Source organism: Mercenaria mercenaria, chromosome 4 (assembly GCF_021730395.1).
Source record: "Mercenaria mercenaria strain notata chromosome 4, MADL_Memer_1, whole genome shotgun sequence".
Lineage (NCBI taxonomy): Eukaryota > Metazoa > Mollusca > Bivalvia > Venerida > Veneridae > Mercenaria > Mercenaria mercenaria.
The window spans coordinates 40,287,736-40,308,556 of record NC_069364.1 but is presented as its reverse complement, the minus strand read 5'-3'; the positions used below and the strand labels follow the sequence as shown (position 1 = coordinate 40,308,556).

General features: G+C 36.6%; 1 protein-coding gene across 2 annotated transcripts in view; it reads right to left on the bottom strand.

Annotated features, from left to right (window-relative positions):
• Positions 1 to 13,843: 13,843 nt before the first annotated feature.
• The window catches only part of LOC123544416 (uncharacterized), a 43,097-nt gene continuing 36,119 nt past the window's right edge, over positions 13,844 to 20,821 (bottom strand). For both annotated transcript variants that reach the window (XM_053540987.1, XM_053540986.1), the window contains 6 exons: positions 20,098 to 20,153; positions 18,736 to 18,826; positions 18,391 to 18,446; positions 17,525 to 17,608; positions 16,847 to 17,004; positions 13,844 to 15,786 (listed from right to left, as the gene is read on the bottom strand). In XM_053540987.1, the coding sequence (XP_053396962.1) occupies positions 15,728 to 15,786; positions 16,847 to 17,004; positions 17,525 to 17,608; positions 18,391 to 18,446; positions 18,736 to 18,826; positions 20,098 to 20,153 (504 nt within the window). In that variant the 3' untranslated portion in view covers positions 13,844 to 15,727. The remainder of the gene's footprint in view (positions 15,787 to 16,846; positions 17,005 to 17,524; positions 17,609 to 18,390; positions 18,447 to 18,735; positions 18,827 to 20,097; positions 20,154 to 20,821) is intronic.

The window sequence follows — 20,821 nt, the reverse complement described above, 5'->3', positions numbered from 1 at the left end:
TGGACTCCATCCGTTGTACATAAATAGATATGTTCATTCTCCGCGCCCACAGGCGCGGAGTATTTGTGAGTATTGTTTGTGAGTGCAGTGCAGTGTATGTCGTAAATGACGATTTGTTTCCTTTCAATTTGCAAAATTTCAAATTTTTATTTTTAATGTCTGACCTGGCCCATAATAATGGTATCAGATTTAACAACACAAACGAGAAAAATAAGTTTCACTAGAAAAAAGGAGCAGCAAAAAAATCAAAGAGCAGAAAAGAAAGCAATTTGTGTCGGACATCACGTGGAAAATATCTTTCGTCTTCAGCTTGATGATTGCTCCAGAAAGAAGGTTACCTTTTTTCGTGTGTAATAATTTTATTTTTTATTTTATTTTAATTATTTGTTTATTATATTGTAGGCATTGTTATTTGCCACATTTATTTCATATGATAGAGGGTATAGGCCTTTTATTCCAACCGAAATTCCGGATACTGCTTTGTAAAGTTGATTTATGCTAATTTTAAACCTACTTTAAAATGTTACTTTTATTGGTATACTAGTATATATAAGTAAGTTTTATTCTAACTACTTCTGTATAAGTATTTGTTCAGGATTGTTGTGCATTTGTTAAGGATTGTTGTGTATTGTGTTTACTATGTCGTTGATTCTATGTAAAGTTTGTAACTCACTCTGCAACTCCTTAAAGGTACAAAGCTCTGTCATCTTAATGTAGGCATGGCTATGCCCATTCCTCATTGGTAATCAACACCAAACTTATTACACAGTACGTACGTCTGGAACAAACATCCATAAACAGTGTCTTATATTTTCAGTTTTATACTTTGATTATTGTTTTAAGTTAAGTATAAATTTATGTGTTTAATGTTAGATATGAATTAATAATTATAGTCAAACTTTTTACAAATGTCACTTAACAATAAGGCAAAAACTGGCCTTTGAACCAAGGTGACTTGCATTTTAAAGTATCCTTGCTCTATTATCTCAATGTGGGTTTCTTACAGGCTGATCTTCAGCAAAATTAGAACAATGGTCTTTCTTGAGAGGTGGCTGATTGCACAACATCGACTGTTTGTCCTTCCAAAACACCAGTTGATCAGTATATGACTATATATAGTGTTAGAGGTGTTTATATTAGTGAACTGTTTAGTCAATATTAATTGCTGCGTATTCAGAAGCAGTTCTCCTAAGAAGGAGGTAAAGAAAACAATAACAACAACAATACCCTCTAAGTAAATACATCAACGTAATCATCAATATATACCACTTGGGTAATAAACTAATAATTTTCTTTTTCCTTTTAAACTGTAAGTTTTACGCCCCTAGGCGGGATTAAATGATGTTTGTTTTGTTTAATTCTTTAAACATCTTAGTCCTTCCTCGTCATTTAACTTGAAATTATCATATAGAGCCTACGTTCCTGATTAGACATTTATCAGAATAATGGTCTTGATAACACCTGAGCTGAAACTCGGTCATTACGGATAAACAACTAAGTAAGCCTGAATTTTAGCACAACCTTGTGTATGCAATACATTTCATTCCATATACCGAAACTTAGAGGTCAATTTCGCATATGGGTCATAATCAGTAAATAATTAGGTCACTAAATACAACAATAAAAACCCTGCTCACACTACAAAGAAAATGTTGTTTTTTTTCTTCAACATTCAGCCCAGTGTCAAATTTAACATTCCTCTCCAAAATTCTTGAAAAAGCTGCACTAAATCAAATCAACAAGCATATTGAAGCTAACAATCTCCTCCCAGCTTACCAAAGTGCCTATAGAACATATCATGGGGTTGAAACAGCAATGGTCAAAATGTATAATGATCTTTTGGAAACCATAGATGAAAATCAAATAACAATCGTGGTCATGATCGACTTGAGTGCAGCGTTCGATACCATCGATATCCCGATACTGATTCAAGTTTTAGCCGAACAGTCAGCATCTGACACGGAGCCACTAAGGTTTGGTGTCCCGCAGGGTTCTTGTGCCGGACCTGTGATCTTTACCCTGTATATATCGGCTCTTAACCGAGTGGTGCAGAAATATCCAGCTGATCTCTATGGATACGCGGACGACCACAAGATTGCGTTAAAAATTCAAGCGGGAAATTCTCAAAATGAGACAACTGTTCTTCAACAACTCGACAGTTGTCTAAATGAAATCATAAAATGGATGACAACCTTCAAACTGAAAATGAATCAGTCTAAAACTGAAATTATTATGTATGGAACAAGACAACAGTTAGCGAAATTGGACATCACAAGTGTAAACGTTGGTGGGTGTGACGTAAAATGCGTCGATCACGTCAGAGACCTAGGTGTAACTATGACCAATACACTCAACTTTGACCATCACATTCAGAAAAAGTGTCAGATAGCTCATGTACAGTTACGAAACCTTAGGGCTATACGGAAACATCTCACACAGAAGTCAACTGAATCATTAGTGCATGGATTGGTTCATTCTCACATTGACTTCTGCAACAGTTTATTTACAGAAATTCCAGCCTACCAAATCAATAAACTACAGCGAGTCCAAAATCATGCCGCTAGAGTAGTCAAGAATGCTTCCTATGAAAAACCAAGTACCGAACTTCTGAAAGAATTACACTGGCTTCCAGTTAAGGCTAGAGTCATGTTCAAAGTTTTAGTAATAGTCTTCCGTGTCATCAATGGTACAGCTCCAGTATATCTGAGGGAAATGTTTGTACCTACTCGACAACGATACAGACTTCGCTCACAAAGTGACACTAACTTTAACATCCCTAGACGGCGAACAAAACTAGCAGACAGATCTATGGCAGTCGTTGGTCCCAAATGGTGGAACGATCTGCCTAGCTATCTGAAAAACATTCAGTCTGAAGCCAGCTTTAGATCAAAACTGAAAACACATTTATTTAGGCAGTTTTATGAACAATGAGTGTAGTCTTGTTAAAATACAAAATATTCAGATGTGGTGTAAAATAGTATTTATATTTGTCCAAATCTTTAAATCTAAGTTCTAGAATCCTGTTCATATTTTGTATGTATATATGTTAAATGTGTGTTATGTAATTGTAAAGCGCAATAGAATATTTTATAATTTTTGCGCTATATAAATGACATGTATTTGTATTTGTATTTGTGTAAATTCCATTAGACTTTCTGTTTGCCTAGGGTCTACAACAAAGACACCAGTATCGTTATATCATCTCCTGTTCTATCAATATTACGTACACTGCTTTCTTTGGCGCGGAGTTTCCTTCTGCTGCAGTAGAAACAGTTTCTAACTGTACATGAAGTTAACGGGTATTAATTTAAAGTAGGACAATAGATTTGTTCGACTTCTGTAACTGACCACAAAATAGCGTTTTAATTGCAGAGTAAATTCAAATTAGTTTAACCAGAGCAATTTATTGTATTTCTTGTAAGTTAATGTTTTAGCTGCTACAATCTCAAGTTCGTTTATCTCTGACCCTTCAAGTACAATATGTATCTAGGTGTGTTTGAAGTACATGACCCTAAACAAGAAGGAAAATGTGGATATTTAACGTTTTTCAGATTACTACGGTTTCACGTTTTTCCGTAGAAGGCTGCGTATTTGATAATTTTACTAGTATGCGCATTAGCTTTCTAATATAAGCTTAAATGTATATGTCGCAGGGCTTGTGTTTCCACGGTGACGCATTTTCTCTCATTTTTAAAGAACTATGTATGAAAAGGGGTTTTTCAACAGCTTCAGTGCCATTCAACATGGAATATTACGGTAATGTTATAAGCCGAATACCAAACACTTTACATGGTACCATATTTATCTTAACGTTTAAAGTAACCATGGCAACACAGAGATTTAAAAATATCTTATATCTTGCTTTTTATCGTAATTTCTTATTAAATGAAATTATATTTCTCGGTTTATGTAGTTTCAAAACATTTTATTTCTAAAATGAGTAATATGTTCGTGTTATTAGTATTGATTGAAACAAATTTCGAAGCTTAAAATACTTACAGCTGTACGTCTCGTCTGACATTTTTATGGAAAACTAATTGTGTTTGCAATTATTATTAATAGTTACCGTACATAGAAAACGGTAGTAGCATAGCAGAAAACTCGGAGAAAAGAGCATTTCTATTTAAGTAAGGGCTAGGTGTTGCTCATGTTGGCATTGAACCAGAATTTTGAATGTGAACGTATGGCTTTAACTATATATTACCTAAATAGTAATACTAGTATATCAATTTGACAGTCTGTCTGTTCGCATGAAAACATTTTCTTGCATTAAATTGTTCCTTTTTAAATTTTTAATTTAGATTTTGATACTGACAGTGGTCCAAAAAGAATTAAGTACATTTTAAAGACAGAACTACATTTCCAATGCCGTTGAAACAAAAGTAACGTTGCAAAATGTAGTTCTGACTTCATCAAATTTAGGTAATATATAGTTAAAACCATACGTTCACATTCAAAATCCTGGTTCAATGCAAACATGACCAAGACATAGCCCTTACATAAATCTCTGAGTTTTCTGCTGTGTTACTACCGTTTTCTACGTACGGTAACTATTAAGAGCTTTTAGAACATTATCGCTGCTGCATTTACTGTTTGAAATATACGGTTTTACCGGACAGAATGGGGTTTAGCATGAAAAAAAAATATGGAATTGATTGGATTACCGGACGAATTTTACTTGTGTTTACGTGACTATTTCAATTTATGTTAATTGCTTACTACATAATAATTGACTGACACGAAAAATGGGTTGCCCCACTGTGGCCATAGTTGGAATAGGTATTACACCACTAAATTTGTGGTACGGAATTTATTATGCCCCCGGTATCTACTGATGAGGCATATAGTGATTGTCGTGTCCGTCTGTCCGTCCGTTTGTTCGTTCGTCCGTCCGTACTAGGTTAACCAAATGGGACCGTTCCGTCTAGCATCAATACCGCTTACAAAAACGAATTGATACTAATGCATATGTAACCTTTGACCATTCCTCATCTTCAAACATAACCTGACCCTAGTTTGACCTTGACCTTGACTTTGACCTCATTTTGGACTTAGATTGCGTTATATGGGCCATCTCTTGGTTAACCAAATGGGACCGATTCGTCTAGCATCAATACCGCTTACAAGAATGAATTGACACTAATACAGATGTAACCTGTGACCATACATCATCTTCAAACATCACCTGACCTCAGTTTGACCTTGACCTCGTTTTGGACTTAGATTGCTTTGCATCGACAAGGATGTCACCGGGGGCATCAAGCGTTTATTGTACCAGTAAATTTTCACCCCATTAAATAGATCTCAAAACAGTAGCAAAAAGTTTTTTTACCACTCACTTCTGGCCACAGTATATAGGCGTAGGAAATAGATATCAAAATAATTGCACCTTTACTACTCCTACCAGGTGTTCTGTATTACAAAAGTCCTTATATTGTGACATTTTAATACAAGCAAAACTGTACTATCTGGACTATAAAATACTTACCGGTATATATATTATCGGCTTGTTAAAAGTAATTTTTTACCATTCCTAAGTTGACAAAATCATAGGAACCAGGCTTTGAGTGGTAAATCAAACACATATACATTAAATCCTAAATGTTTTTGTTGTGCAAAAAAGTATGATATTGTGCTTTAAACTTTTTTTCATTTTCCATTCAATTGTGTAATTGCAAGGGAAGTGAACTAATATATATCTCTGCTTATAAGTACTATCCCTACTATGGCTAAAATAAATAAAATTTCAAACAGTGGCAAAGACATTCCTGAACAGTCGTCTATGGCCACAGTACATAGACCTTCAAAGAGCAGGGAAGACTTTCCTGACCAGTCTACTATAGCCACAGCAAATGGACCTTCATTCAGTGGCAAAGACTACACCGAACAGTCGTGTATGACCACAGTAAATAGACCTTAAAACAACAGGAAAGACTTTCCTGACCAGTCACATATGGCCACAGAAAATAGACCATCAAGCAATAGCAAATACCTACCTGACCAGTCGACTATAACCACAGTAAAAACAGTAGCAAATACCTTTCTGAACAGTCGAGTATGGCCACAGTAAACAGACCTACAAACAGTGGCACAGGCTTTCTTTCCAGTCGACTATGTTCACAGTAAATAGACCTTAAAACAGCAGGAAAGAGTTTCCTGACTATTCACCTATGGCCACAGTAAATAGACCTTCAAACAGTAGCAAAGTTCTACCTGACCAGTCGACTATGGCCAAAGTAAATAGAACTTAAAACAGTGCCAAAAACCTTCCTGTAAGGTCGACTATAACCACATTAAATAGACCATAAAACAGTAGCAAAGACCTTCCTGACCAGTCGACTATTGCCACAGCAAATATACCTCTAGACAGTAGCAAAGACTACCCGGAACAGTCATGTATGTCCACAGTAAATAGACCTTAAAAACAGGAGTGACTTTCCTGACCAGTCGACTATGGCCACAGTAAATAGACCTTCAAACAGCAGGAAAGGGTTTCCTGACCAGTCACCTATGGCCATAGTAAATAGCCCTTAAAACAACAGGAAAGACTTTCCTGACCAGTCGGCTATGTCCACAGTAAACAGACCTTAAAACAGCAGGAAAGACTTGTGACTATTCACCTATGGCCACAGAAAATAGACCTTCAAACAGTAGAAAAGACCTACCTGACCAGTCGTGTATGACCACAGTAAATAGACCTTAAAACAACAGGAAATACTTTCCTGACCAGTCGACTTTGTCCACAGTAAATAGACCTTAAAACAGCAAGAAAGAGTTTCCTGACTATGCACCTATGGCCACAGTAAATAGAACTTAAAACAGTGCTAAAGACCTTCCTGTACAGTCGGCTATGGCCACATTAAATAGACCATAAAACAGTAGCAAAGACCTTTCTGACCCGTCGACTATGGCCACGGCAAATATACATTCAGACAGTGGCAAAAACTACCCTGAACAGTCGTGTATGTCCACAGTAAAAAGACCTTAAAACAGCAGGAAAGTGTTTCCTGACCAGTCACCTATGGCCACCGAAAATAGACCTTCAAACAATAGGAAAGACCTACCTGACCAGTCGACTATAGCCACAGTAAAACAGAGGCAAAGACCTTCCGGAACAGTCGACTATGGCCACAGTAAACAGACCTTCAAACAGTTGCACAGGCTTTCTTGACCAGTCTACTATGGCCACAGTAAATAGACCTTCAAATAGCGGCAAAGACGTTCCTGAACAATCGAGTATGCCTACAGTAAATAGCCCTTAAAACAACAGGAAAGACTTTCCTGACCAGTCGACTATGTCCACAGTAAATAGACCTTAAAACAGCAGGAAAGTGTTTCCTGAATATTCACATATGGCCACAGTAAATAGACCTTCAAACAGTAGAAAAGATCGCCATGACCAGTCGTGTATGACCACAGTATATAGACCTTAAAACAACAGGAAAGACTTTCCTGACCAGTCGGCTATGGCCACAGTAAATAGAACTTCAAACAGCAGGAAAGAGTTTCCTGACCAGTCACCTATGGCCACAGAAAATAAACCTTCAAACAATAGCAAAGACCTACCTGACCAATCGACTATAGCCCCAGTCAAACAGTGGCAAAGACCTTCCTGAACAGTCGACTATGGCCACAGTAAACAGACCTTCAAACAGTGGCACAGGCTTTCTTGACCAGTCGAGTATGGCTACAGAAAGTAGCCTTTAAAACAACAGGAAAGACTTTCCTGACCAGTCGCCTATGTCCACAGCAAATAGACCTTAAAACAGCAGGAAAGAGTTTCCTCACTATTCACCTATGGCCACAGTAAATGGACATTCAAACAGTAGAAAAGACCTACCCGACCAGTCAACTATTGCCCCAGTAAATAGACCTTAAAACAGTGCCAAAGACCTTCCTGTACAGTCGGCTATGGCCACAGTAAATAGACCATAAAACAGTAGCAAAGACCTTCCCGACCAGTCGACTATGGCCACAGGAAATAGATGTTCAGACAGTGGCAAAGACTACCATGAACAGTCGTGTATGACCACAGTAAATAGACCTTAAAAAAACTGGAAAGAGTTTCCTGACCAGTCGACTATGGCCACAGTAAATAGACCTTCAAACAGCAGGAAAGAGTTTCCTGACCAGTCACCTATGGCCACAGAAAAAAACCCCTTAAAACAACAGGAAAGACTTTCCTGACCAAGTAAATAGACCTTAAAACAGCAGGAAAGAGTTTCCTGACCAGTCACCTATGGCCACAGAAAAAAACCCTTAAAACAACAGGAAAGACTTTCCTGACCAAGTAAATAGACCTTAAAACAACAAGAAAGAGTTTCCTGACTATTCACCTATGGCCACAATAATAGACCTTCAAACAGTAGAAAAGATCTACCTGACCAGTCGACTATTGCCACAGTTATTAGAACTTAAAACAGTGCCAAAGACCTTTCTGTACAGTCGGCTATGGCAACATTAAATAGACCCTAAAACAGTAGCAAAGACCTTCCTGACCAGTCGACTATTGCCACAGCAAAAAGACGTTGTGACAGTGGCGAAGACTACCCTAACAGTCGTGTATGACCACAGTAAATAGATCTTAAAAAACTGGAAAGACTTTCTTGACCAGTCGGCTATGGCCACAGTAAATAGACCTTCAAACAGCAGGAAAGAATTTCCTGACCAGTTACTTATGGCCACAGAAAATAGCCCTTAAAACGACAGGAAAGACTTTCCTGGCCAGTCGACTATGTCCAGAGTAAATAGACCTTAAAACAGCAGGAAAGTGTTTCCTGACTATTCAACTATGGCCACAGTAAATAGACCTTCAAACAGTAGAAAAGACCTACCTGGCAAGTCGACTATTGCCATAGTAAATAGAACTTAAAACAGTGCTAAAGACCTTCCTGTACAGTCGGCTATGGCCATAGACCATAAAATAGTAGCAAAGACTTTTCTTACCAATCGACTGTGGCCACGGCAAACATACCTTCGGACAGTGGCAAAAACTATCCTAAACAGTCGTGTATGTCCACAGTAAATAGACATAAAACAAACAGGAGAGACTTTCCTGACCAGCCGACTATGGCCACAGTAAATAGACCTTCAAACAGCAGGAAAGAGATTCCTGACCAGTCACCTATTGCCATAGAAAATAGCCCTTAAAACAACAGGAAAGACTTTCCTGACCAGTCGACTATGTCCACAGTAAATAGACCTTAAAACAGCAGGAAAGTGTTTCCTGACTCTTCACCTATGGTCACAGAAAATAGACCTTCAAACAGTAGAAAAGACCTACCTGAGCAGTCGACTATTGCCACAGTAAATTTAACTTAAAACAGTGCCTAAGAACTTCCTGTACAGTCGACTATGGCCACAGTAAATAGACCATAAAACACTAGGAAAGACCGTCCTGCCCAGTCGACTATGGCCAAAGCAAATAGACATTCAGACAGTGGCAAAGACTTTCCTGAGCAGTCGCCTATGGCCACAGTAAATAGACATTAAAACAGCAGGAAAGTGTTTCCTGACCAGTCACCTATGGCCACTGAAACTAGACCTTCAAACAATAGGAAAGACCTACGTGACCAGTCGACTGTAGCCACAGTAAAACAGTGGCAAAGACCTTCCTGAACAGTCGACTATGGCCACAGTAAACAGACCTTCAAACAGTGGCACAGACTTTCTTGACCATTCGACTATGGCCACAGTAAACAGACCTTCAAACAGTAAGGAAGACTTTCCTGACCAGTCGCCTATGGCCACAGCAAAAAGACCTTCAAACAATGGCAAAGACTTTTCTGAACAGTCGACTATTGCTACAGTGAATATACCTTAAAACAGTGGCAAAGACTTTCAGAACAATCGTCTATGTCCACAGTTCATAAATCTTTAAACAGTGGCAAAAGCCTTCCTGAACAGTCGAGTATGGCCACAGTAAATAGACCTTTAAAAAGTAGCAAAGACCTCCCTGACCAGTCGACTATGGCCACAGATAATAGACCTTCCAACAGCAGGAAAGACTTTTCTAAGCATTCACCTATGGGCACAGTAAACAGAACTTCAAACAGTAGCAAAGACCTACCTGACAAGTCGACTATAGCCACAGTAAATAGATCTGTAAACAGCAGGAAGGACTTTCCAGACCAGTCGACTATGGCTATATTAAATAGACCTTCAAACAGAAGCAAAGACTTTCCTAACCAGTCGACTATGGCCATAGTAAATATACTTTCAAACAGTGATAAAGAATTTCCTGAATAGCCGACAATGGCTACAGCAAATGAACCTTCAAACAGAGGCAAAGACATTTCCTGAACATTCGACTATGGCCGCAGTAAATAAACCTTCAATCAGCGGCAAAGACCTTCCTGACCAGTCGACTATAGCTACAGTTAAAATACCTTCAAACAATGGAAAATACTTTCCTGAACAGTCGATTATGGCCACAGTAAATAGACCTTTAAACAGTGGCAAAGACTTTCCAGACCAGTCGACTATGGCAGCAGTAAATATACCTTCAAACAGTGGCAAATATTTTCCAGACCAGTCGAGTATGGCAACAGTAAATAAACCTTTAAACAGTGGTAAATACGTTCCTGAACAGTCGAGTATGGACACAGTAAACAGACCCTAAAACAGTTTGTTTGTTTTTTTGTTGTTGTTTGTTTTGGGTTTAACGCCATTTTTCAACAGTATTTCAGTCAAGTAACGGCGGGCAGTTAACCTAACCAGTGTTCCTAGATTGTGTACCAGTACAAACCTGTTCTCCGCAAGTAACTGCTTACTTCGCACATGAATTATCAGAGGTGGAGGACTAATGATTTCAGACAAAATATCGTTCATCAAATAGTCACAGAGAACATACGCCCAGCCCGAGGATCGAACTCACGACCCCGAGATCCGCAGACCAACGCTCTACCTACTGAGCTAACCGGGCGGGCCTAAACCAGTGGCAAAGCCATACCTGAACAGTCGTCTATGGCCAGAGTACACAGACCTTCAAACAGCAAAAAAGACTTTCCTGACCAGTGGAGTATGGCCAAAGCCAAAAGACCTTCAAACAGTTGCAATACTTTGCTGAATAGAGAAGTATGGCCACACTAAATAGACCTTCAAACAGTGGCAAAGACTTTCCTGACCAGTCGATTATGGCTACAGCAAATAAAGTTTCAAACAGTGGCGAATATGTCCTGACCAGTCTGCTATGGACACAGAAAATAGACCTTCAAACAGTAGCAAAGACCTACCTGACAAGTCGACTATAGCCACAATAAATAAATCTTTAAACAGCAGAAAGGACTGTCCTGACCAGTCGACTATGGCTACTTTAAATAGACCTTCAAACAGTAGCAAAGACTTTCCTGACCAGCCGGCTATGGCCATAGTAAATATACTTTCAAACAGTGGTAAAGAATTTCCTGAATAGTCGACAATGGCTACAGCAAATTAACCTTCAAACAGTGGCAAAAACATTTCCTGAACAGTCGACTATGGCCACAGTAAATAAACCTTCAATCAGTGGCAAAGACGTACCTGACCAGTCGACTATAGCTACAGTTGAAATACCTTCAAATAATGGAAAATACTTTCCTGAACAGTCGATTATGGCCACAGTAAATAGACCTTAAAACAGTGGCAAAGACTTTCCTGAACAGTTGACTATAGCTACAGTAAATAGACTTTCAAACAGTGGCAAAGACTTTCCTGACCAGTCGACTATGGCAACAGTAAATATACCTTCAAACAGTGGCAAATATTTTCCTTAATAGTCGACTATGGCCACAGCAAATAAATTTTCAAACAGTGGCAAAGACTTTCCTGACAAGTCGATTATGGCCACAGTAAATAGACCTTAAAACAGTAGCAAAGACCTTCCTAACCAGTCGACTATGGCCACAGTAAATAGACCTTAAAACTGTAGCAAAGACATACCTGACAAGACGACTATGGCCACAGTAAATAGATCTTAAAACAATAGGAAACACTTTCCTGACCAGTCGACTATGGCCATAGCAAATAGACTTTCAGACAGTGGCACAGACTTTCCTGAGCAGTCGGCTATGGACACAGGAAGTATACCTTCAAACAGCAGGAAAGATGTTCCTGATTAGTCGCCTGTGGCTACAGTAAATACACTTTCAAACAGTGGCAAAGACTTTCCTGAACAGTCGAGTATGGCTACAGTAAATTGACCACAAGAAAGTAGCAAAGACCTTCCTGATCAGTCAACTATGGCCACAGTAAATACACCTTCAAACAGCAGGAAAAGCTTTCCTGACAAGTCGAATATTGCCACAGCAAATAGACCTTTAAACAGTAGCAAAGACCAATCTGACACGTCGGCTATACCAACAGTAAATATATCTTTAAACAAACGGAAAGACTTTCCTGACCGCCGACTATGGGCACAGGAAGTAGACCTTCAAACAGCAGGAAAGACTTTCCCGACCAGTCGACTATGGCTACAGTAAATAGACTTTCAAACAGCGGCAAAGACTTTCCCGAACAGTCGAGTATGGCTACAATAAATAGACCACAAAAAAGTAGCAAAGACCTTCCTGATCAGTCGACTATGGCCACAGTAAATACACCTTCAAACAGCAGGAAAAGCTTTCCTGACCAGTCGAATATTGCCACAGTAAATAGACTTTTAAACAGTAGCAAAGACCTACCTGACAAGTCGACTATACCCACAGTAAATAGATCTTTAAAAAGAAGGAAAGACTTTCCTGACCAGTCGACTATGACTACAGTAAATAGACCTTTAAACAGTAGCGAAGACTTTCCTGACCAGTCGACTATGGCCGCACCAAATAAACCTTCAAACAGTGGCAAAGACTTTCCTAACCAGTTTGATTATGGCCACAGTAATTAGACTTTCAAACAGTGGCAAAGACTTTCCTGAACGGTCGACTATTGCCACAGTAAATAGATCTTAAAACAGGGGCAATGACTTTCCTAAACAGTCTACTATGGCCACAGTTAACAGACATTCAGACATTGGCGAATACTTTCCTGACCAGTCGCCTATAGCCACAGTAAATAGATCTTAATACTGAAGCAAATACTGCCCCTATTCCTCTACAGCCACAATTAATAATTACTTCGTCATTTTCATCCCTAAACGAGGCGTTAGCAGTACATCTCCTTCTGTCTCTGTTGTTTGCATCATGTTGTGCCTCGCCCCACAACAGCGCCATCTCTTTCAGTTCTAGTGTGATGATGCGTCTTCATGTATTTTTTTTGGTGGTCGTGACAGGTCCATTTTAAGGAATGTCAAAATAAGATTTTAATATACAGCTTTTAATACGCATCTAACTAGTTAGATATGGTCTAAGTTAACAGACGTAACTGTAGTCCAAAGTACACTGCTAAGTAGTTAACCTATGGTCAAACTAAGTAGAACATTATATAGAACAAGATATCCTCCCGAGTAGTTACCTATGTCCACATTAAATACACATCAATATACCACAAAGCACTCTTCTGCCTAGGAACTATGCCCAAAGTGATTACATTTTAATAAAGCATCATACACTCAAGCATCCATATACACGTCATAACATGGCAGTTAAGTTTATGTCAGTAGCCAGCTGAAAAGTGTGTCTGAAATTGTGTCTTGTCCTTGCATTTTAAATGAAAAGTTGACTTTATATAGGTATATGAAGGTTCTAATCTTTACATGCATTTCTTATTAAAACATTTAACACAGGGTATTAAGAAACACAGGTGAAGTTCAGAATATGTTTGTTTTTTCTTGACTTTCCAGTTTGATATAGAAATGACGATAATATGGACATACACAATCTGAGCTATTATACAATGTACATGTCTGGAAAGAAAAAGCAACAAATCATCAGTATATTCATTTATATGTTTCAATATCACAACAAAATTAACAGTGATAATACTGCATGTTCAACTTAAGCAAAGAAAAGTGTACAGAAAATATGAGGAGATCTACTAAACAATTACATAAATGTGTATCAGGAAATTGTATATATGAAATGCAATCAATTTGTAGTGTTAAGTTAGCATTTATGAATATGAAATAGTTTGTAAAATTTGACGGATGAACAATATAATGTAACACTTAAATTTACACCCTAATAACATGGCAGTACTGATCTGATATAAATCTTGGCTTAACCAAAACTTGATTAATTGATAACCGTGGTAATATTATTGTTTAAAATGATCCTCAATTTCAAACAAATCCCTCCACTAAAGTTTACAATATAACAAAGATATGGACTATAATATAACTTTAAGCAGAATCAATGAAAATAAGTCTTGGCGTTCAATGTATTTGCTGGAAAGTACATGCATTCGTGCCATGTATAAACTGAATAAGACTAGTTAGTACAAAAATTTAGGACCTAATAAGTAAAACATGGAAGTAGTAAAATCGAAGGATGATTTCAAATTAACTGGAAAACATACTCCAGACAGAATGAACATAAACATAAAATGTATAAAGTTAAACATATCAAATAGGTTTTCATTCATATCCAATTAATTTTGAGATTTTTAAATTTTAAAAAGGTCCCTAATTTATATAAAATTCACACAGACTTATCTTATTGTGTTTTGTTTCAGTATGTGGCTGGGAAGTATAAAAGGCTATAATTGTAACACATTCAAACTTGGTCATTTCAGTAGGCGTGTTTTCTAAGAAGTAATGAAATCTTCAATGCAACACCTAAAATGGTAACTGGCATATGACCTTGCACCCAAAACTGTACGAAAGTGTGACCTTTGTGCTAAGGTGGATGCCCAGGTGAGTAGAATAGCTCATTATTCATATTATTCTACGAAAGGTCTTAGTAAAATGCAAAAATTATTTTGAATATATTACCAAGGCTACATAAAATAGTGGCAAAAATTCTGGAATGAAACTGTAATTACTCTATTCATAAGAGCTTACATTATATTTGTCAAAAATCAAAAACAATTACCAATAATACACATTAAACATTCACAGACAACAGCTATTTTATGAAATATCAAAGTAAATGTTATCATGTTATCCTTCATACCATTTAAAAGGATCTCTTTTCAAAATTCATATATTGCAAAAGCAAAACAAAGAAAAGACATGGGCAGAATTAAAATATACTTGTAGTTTTAATACTGTGGCTTTATATTGTCCTGCAAGAGAAAAGCATTAGCTTTGCAAAAATGAAACTAATGTTATTTGAAATTAAAACTGCCACAAAAGATATAACAACAGGTGTTAAATAAGTAAACATACAATAATATACAAATTAAACTGTCTCCAGAAAAATGTAACATTTTAAAGCAGGGTATATACAAACAGCAATGTTTTTAATAATATTCTGATTTTTGGAGCACAACAAAATAAGAAATTTGTTTGCCATCTTGTCAACTTTAATTTGAAGTCTAATTTTATAATCTTAATAATTGTCCCACCGTAAAATGTAATACAACTACACAACGAAGAGAAACTGTTTAATTAAACAGTATGTGTCAAACTATTTGACTGATATCATGTAAAGAACAGTCATTTCTGCATGTTTTGTCATCTTCAACATTTTATATTATGGTAATATATACACTCAGTACCAGACTTCCTCAAGTTCCAAACAAGTTTATTGATATTACATATCACCTAATGTAATTGAGCCAGTAGTTGCATTGTCAGTCAGATATCAGTTACTAACTTTCTAAAGAAGTAATGCCTGACCATTCCATTACACCCCATAGTAGGAAAACTATTTCATTCAACTGTTTCATTGGGTTCTAATTTCTGGAGCAATTCTGCTTTCTTTCCTTTACCTGAAAATAAACAATAGATGGTTTCAATATCTGTCAGTGTCAATGTTGCATTGCATTATTTGCATAAAGTATAATAAACATACAATTGTTTTTAAAGCAATTTTTAAAACTGCATCAGAAAACTGTGGCTTTAAATCAATCACTGCATTACAAATTGCCTTAATAACAAGGTCAATGTCACAGAGACCACACTTAAGAACACTACAGTAATGCATCCATCTGTATGGCATAATATGTCATTCCTAATTCAAGTTACTGCCTGGAAGTGGCTGTTCTATTTTTGTGACATTATTTTCAGTATCTTCACATGAAATAAAGACTGTAAAGTATCATCACAATAACTTATTCCTGACTGGAGTAATAGGAAGTAAATATTATTTTACTTTTTTAATTAACAGTGACCTTGACTCACCACCAAGATTTCCATATACAGGTGTTTTCCCAAATACAAGTCTGGATGACATAAAATTTCACTGGTTAAGATATGGAGCAAACATAAATTTAAAATAAAATATTTAACTTTTATCTGTAAGTGTCACATTGATCTTTGACCTAATGCATGTGGATGTGATAATGGTTAAAACTGATACTAGTTTAACTTAACCTACCCTGCAGTTAAGATAACAGAACAGCCATGGAAATGGATGGACAAACCAATGAATGGATGGACATGTGTAACTCCCAATATACTTTTTTGTTTTAATGCTTATATTTTTAGCAATAGTGACCTTGATCAAGATCATACCAGCATACATTTTTTAAATATATTTAGGATTTGGTGGAGAAATGGTGGTACTGCAGAAGCAACATTAAAGACAGCATTTTTTGTTAAATAAGAACATGTAAATGTTCAAAATCAGTCTTTTCCAAGAACATCGAGGCATAAACAGTCTCTGTATATATGATTAAGAATTGTTAAAAAAGTTTAGTAATGACTGCTTAATAAATCAAGAAGGGTAGTGTAAGCAGAGGGTAGTGTAAACAAAGGACCAACCATGGACAATCAAAAGTTCTTGTATAATCTGCATGCTAATGCAAGGTGATAAGAATGCAAACATACTCATTTTAAATCCATCTTTTAAGGCTTGTAATTTAGAGGCCTGAAGAACCACTGAACATTGCTCATCACAGTACTGATAGTCCCATCCAGTGAAGTCCTGTATTACACAACAAAGTGCCTCTGGCACCAAAACCTGATCAATATACATTTCTGCTAACCTAAAAAATGTAAGAAAGTTGCTAATAATAATAATATAATAGCAATCAATACTGACAACAATAGCTGTTTATAACACACCCGAGGTAAATACAAAGGTTATATTTATTCATACTGAAAAATTTTCAAAATAGTCTTTTTTTTTTGGTACTCTTATGCCTCAATTATGCAGTTTGATGTTAATTTAGAAATTTTATTTCAATCTACATATCACCCTCAAACATTCAATCACATTGTACGTCTAAGGCACACATAAAACGTTTCTCCAAATCTAGTAGATATTAACCATTCAGTTGCACAGTAAATCATCAAAACTTTTAATAAATATAACTCCTGCATATATCTGGTGCTGTAATTAATGACCTCTGTTAGTGTCTTGCAGTTCTATTAAAATAAAAAGCAAAATGCAAACATTTTGCGCAGACTTACTATCCAGACCCTAGTATGAACCTAGTATAAACCTAGTATAAACCTAGTATAAATTTGAATATGTATCTGTATGCAAGTAAAGTAAATGCTCACGGTGTATGTTTATCAGATTTAAAGTGCTGTACAAGTTTTTGGTCACTCATGCCGGTAACTGTTCCTTCATAATGAAACAATGAGCTGAAAAAAAGAGCAAATTCAATGATACTTTAGCTTTTTCATATTTTGGCAGTTGTTCATAATTCAATTCGGCCTGTGTATATTTTCAATAGCTAGTGATATCAATAAATGTGATTTAGTCCTCTATAACTATGCACTGACTACCACACTGATAAAGTTAGTATAATGGTTTAATAATACAATATTTTATAATGTGTATTATTCTTGACAACAGATCCAAACCTGTGACACTGAATATTGAATTAACTATAACTATCACTAAAGGTGATTAATACATCAAGATGCTGCTTTGATATACAAGTGGAAGTAAAACGTTGTGATGAAGACCTTTGATCTCTTCGAATGTGACCTTATATTTGGAGATTGTCCCCTAGTCAATACCTCTTGATTAGGTTAGCAAATGATGCTATTTTTATGAAAATCCTTCCAGTGGTTATGATATGGAGCAAGCATGATTTAACCTATTTAACTTTGACCTGTAAGTGTGACCTTTTTTTTGTGCAGGCAATACAAAGTAATGCCAGTTTTCTGAAAAACTTATAAGCAGTTCACAAGATATGGAGCAGACACCAAGTTCTTGTATGTGACACTTGATCTCCAAGTTTAATCTTGAACTCAGCAAGTCTTCCTAATGAGGTTAACATTTTGGTTAAGAAAATATGGATTGGACAGAAAAATTGACAGACGGATCAAATGACATGTGAATCCAATGTGGCCTGCATATACATTGTATCTAGGGATATAATAAATGTACCCCTCCTGCTATAACAATTTTAAAATACCGGTATTCATTTTTCAGGAACATCTTCTTTACATAAAATCTGGCACACTCTACAGCCTGAAATGTAAAGTAGATAAAAGATGCACTTTCAAGTCAGTTTGGAATGCTCCTCACGAGGTTGTAAACATAGATATATATCATTCACAAGAGGGTTGTTTCAATAAGCCTGTTTGTCCTTGTGGAAAGAAAATCATTTAGAAACTGGTGAACTACTAATTGCTTTAATGAGTCTGTTTTCATGAGGAAATACTTGGCATGTAATGTGTTAAAAAGCTCATCAACATTTGGCCATTTTATTATTCTTGTACTATAAATGTCATGACCCTATTGCTGATAAAGAAATTACCCGCTGACTAAAAACTGCATAGCCATAGCCATTACTCTTTGTCATTTTTCCATTTCTGTACAACAAATGCCGAGCCATCCATGGTTCCTTCCTGGAAATATAAAAATTCATGGACATTAATAAGGTTGCTCAATCAAACATCATTAGATTTAATTTGAAAATTGTCTGAAGCCATAGACTGTTAAATAATTGGTAATGAACCATTTCTTAAGGTCTCCGCCAAGGGTATATTTTCTGTTAAATCTTGAGATAAAGAACAAAGAAGTTTGTTATTAAAACAGCTTTAAGTCAAGCACATAAAATGCATATGTAAATTATAAACTGTATCTATAGGACCCAGTTGCCCCATTGTAAAACTGACAGGCCATTCTGATTCAGTGCGTGTTAAAATCAAATTAATCATGGTTTCTTTCATAAAACATTTTGTTGGGTTTAGAGTCACACCAACACAATTTATGAAAAGTAGATCACATTCGTGTTCACTGAAAGTCAACTGTAAGATCAGTGTGCAAAACTATACATCTTATCAAAATTTACCTAGCTGTATCCTGAACATGAAAGTAAGACAGGTCAATGTCACGGTCAAGTGACCCCGTAATTGCTTCGGGTCATCAGGTAATCATAATGAAACAGTTGATCCGATAATTTTTCATTTTATTCCTATATGACTCATGTAACTGAAGGGCCCAGGGTTGGGCCTCTTTCACCGCTAGTGCATAATTTGAACAATCTTATTAGAGATCCAAAAGGCAACGCTACCAAACAAACATCAAAGGACTAGGCCTTGAACTTTCAATTAATATTTTTTTATTTTTTTACCTATATGTTTATGTTTAATTTTGAACCCATATGGAAAGGTTTTGTATCATCCCACAGGCAAAATTTGAACAATTTGATTAGAGAACCATAAGGCAACACAACATTTACCAAATATCAAAAGGCTAGGCTTTGCACTTCTGGAACGAATATTCTCATAGTTTTTTCCTATATAAGTCTTTGTAAAATTTGAGGCCCCGTGGGCCAGGGCCTTTTCTACCCAGGGTTATAATTGGAACAATTTTGGTACAGGACCACAAGGCAATGCTACATACCAAATATCAAAGGCTTAGGTCTTGTGTTTTTAGAACAAAAGATTTTTAAAGGTTTTTTTTTGTTATATAAGTCCATGCAAAACCTGTGACCCCTAGAGCAGGGCCTCTTCAACTGACAATGGTTGACCGACATACAGCGGTTACAAAAGCTCACCATGAGCCATCGTGTCATGTGAGCTGAAAATGCTGAATCTTATGTCAACTATCTCTTGTATATTTATTTCAGAAATTAGACTAACAATAATGGTTGGCACACAAATCAAGAAAGTACCTCTTTTGGCTTTTATTGCTAACAATGCACTTCACCCTGATTACCGCTGCTGACATCTGAAAAAAATATTGAGATTAAAACTGTACATTATCGACAAGAACACCATTATATCAATAAAACAATATCTCAATAGACAGCATAGTCAACTATTCAAAGCCTTCAAAGCCTTTCAAAACAACAGGCAATGCAACATACAAAATATGAAAAGCCTAGGCCTTGCAATCTCAGACCAGAAGGTTTTTATAGTTGTTCCCTATATAACTCTAGGTATATATAACTCTAGGTAAAACTTCTGAACACTGAGGTGTGGCATCTTTTCATATAATTTGAACAGTCTTAGCTGGGGACCGCAGCACAATGCTACATACAAAATATCAAAGGCCTAGGTCTAGTGGTTTCACAGAAGATTTTTAAAGTTGTTTCCAACATAAGTATATAAGTATGTACAGCTTGAGACCCCGCCACAGGGTGGGGCCTTTTTTCACCCAGGGGGCTTATTTTGAACAATCTTCATAGAGGACCATAAGATGATGTCAAATGCCAAATCTTAAGACTCTACCTCATGGTTTGGGACAGTAAGATTTCTTAAGTTTTTCCTTTTGGTTTCCAAGGCCAACAGACATCTGCATGGAATTCAATTCGTTGAAATAATTTTGAAGGGGGTGTCACCTAAGGTTCATTCCTGTGAATTTTGTTTACATATACCCATTGGTTTTGAGGAAGA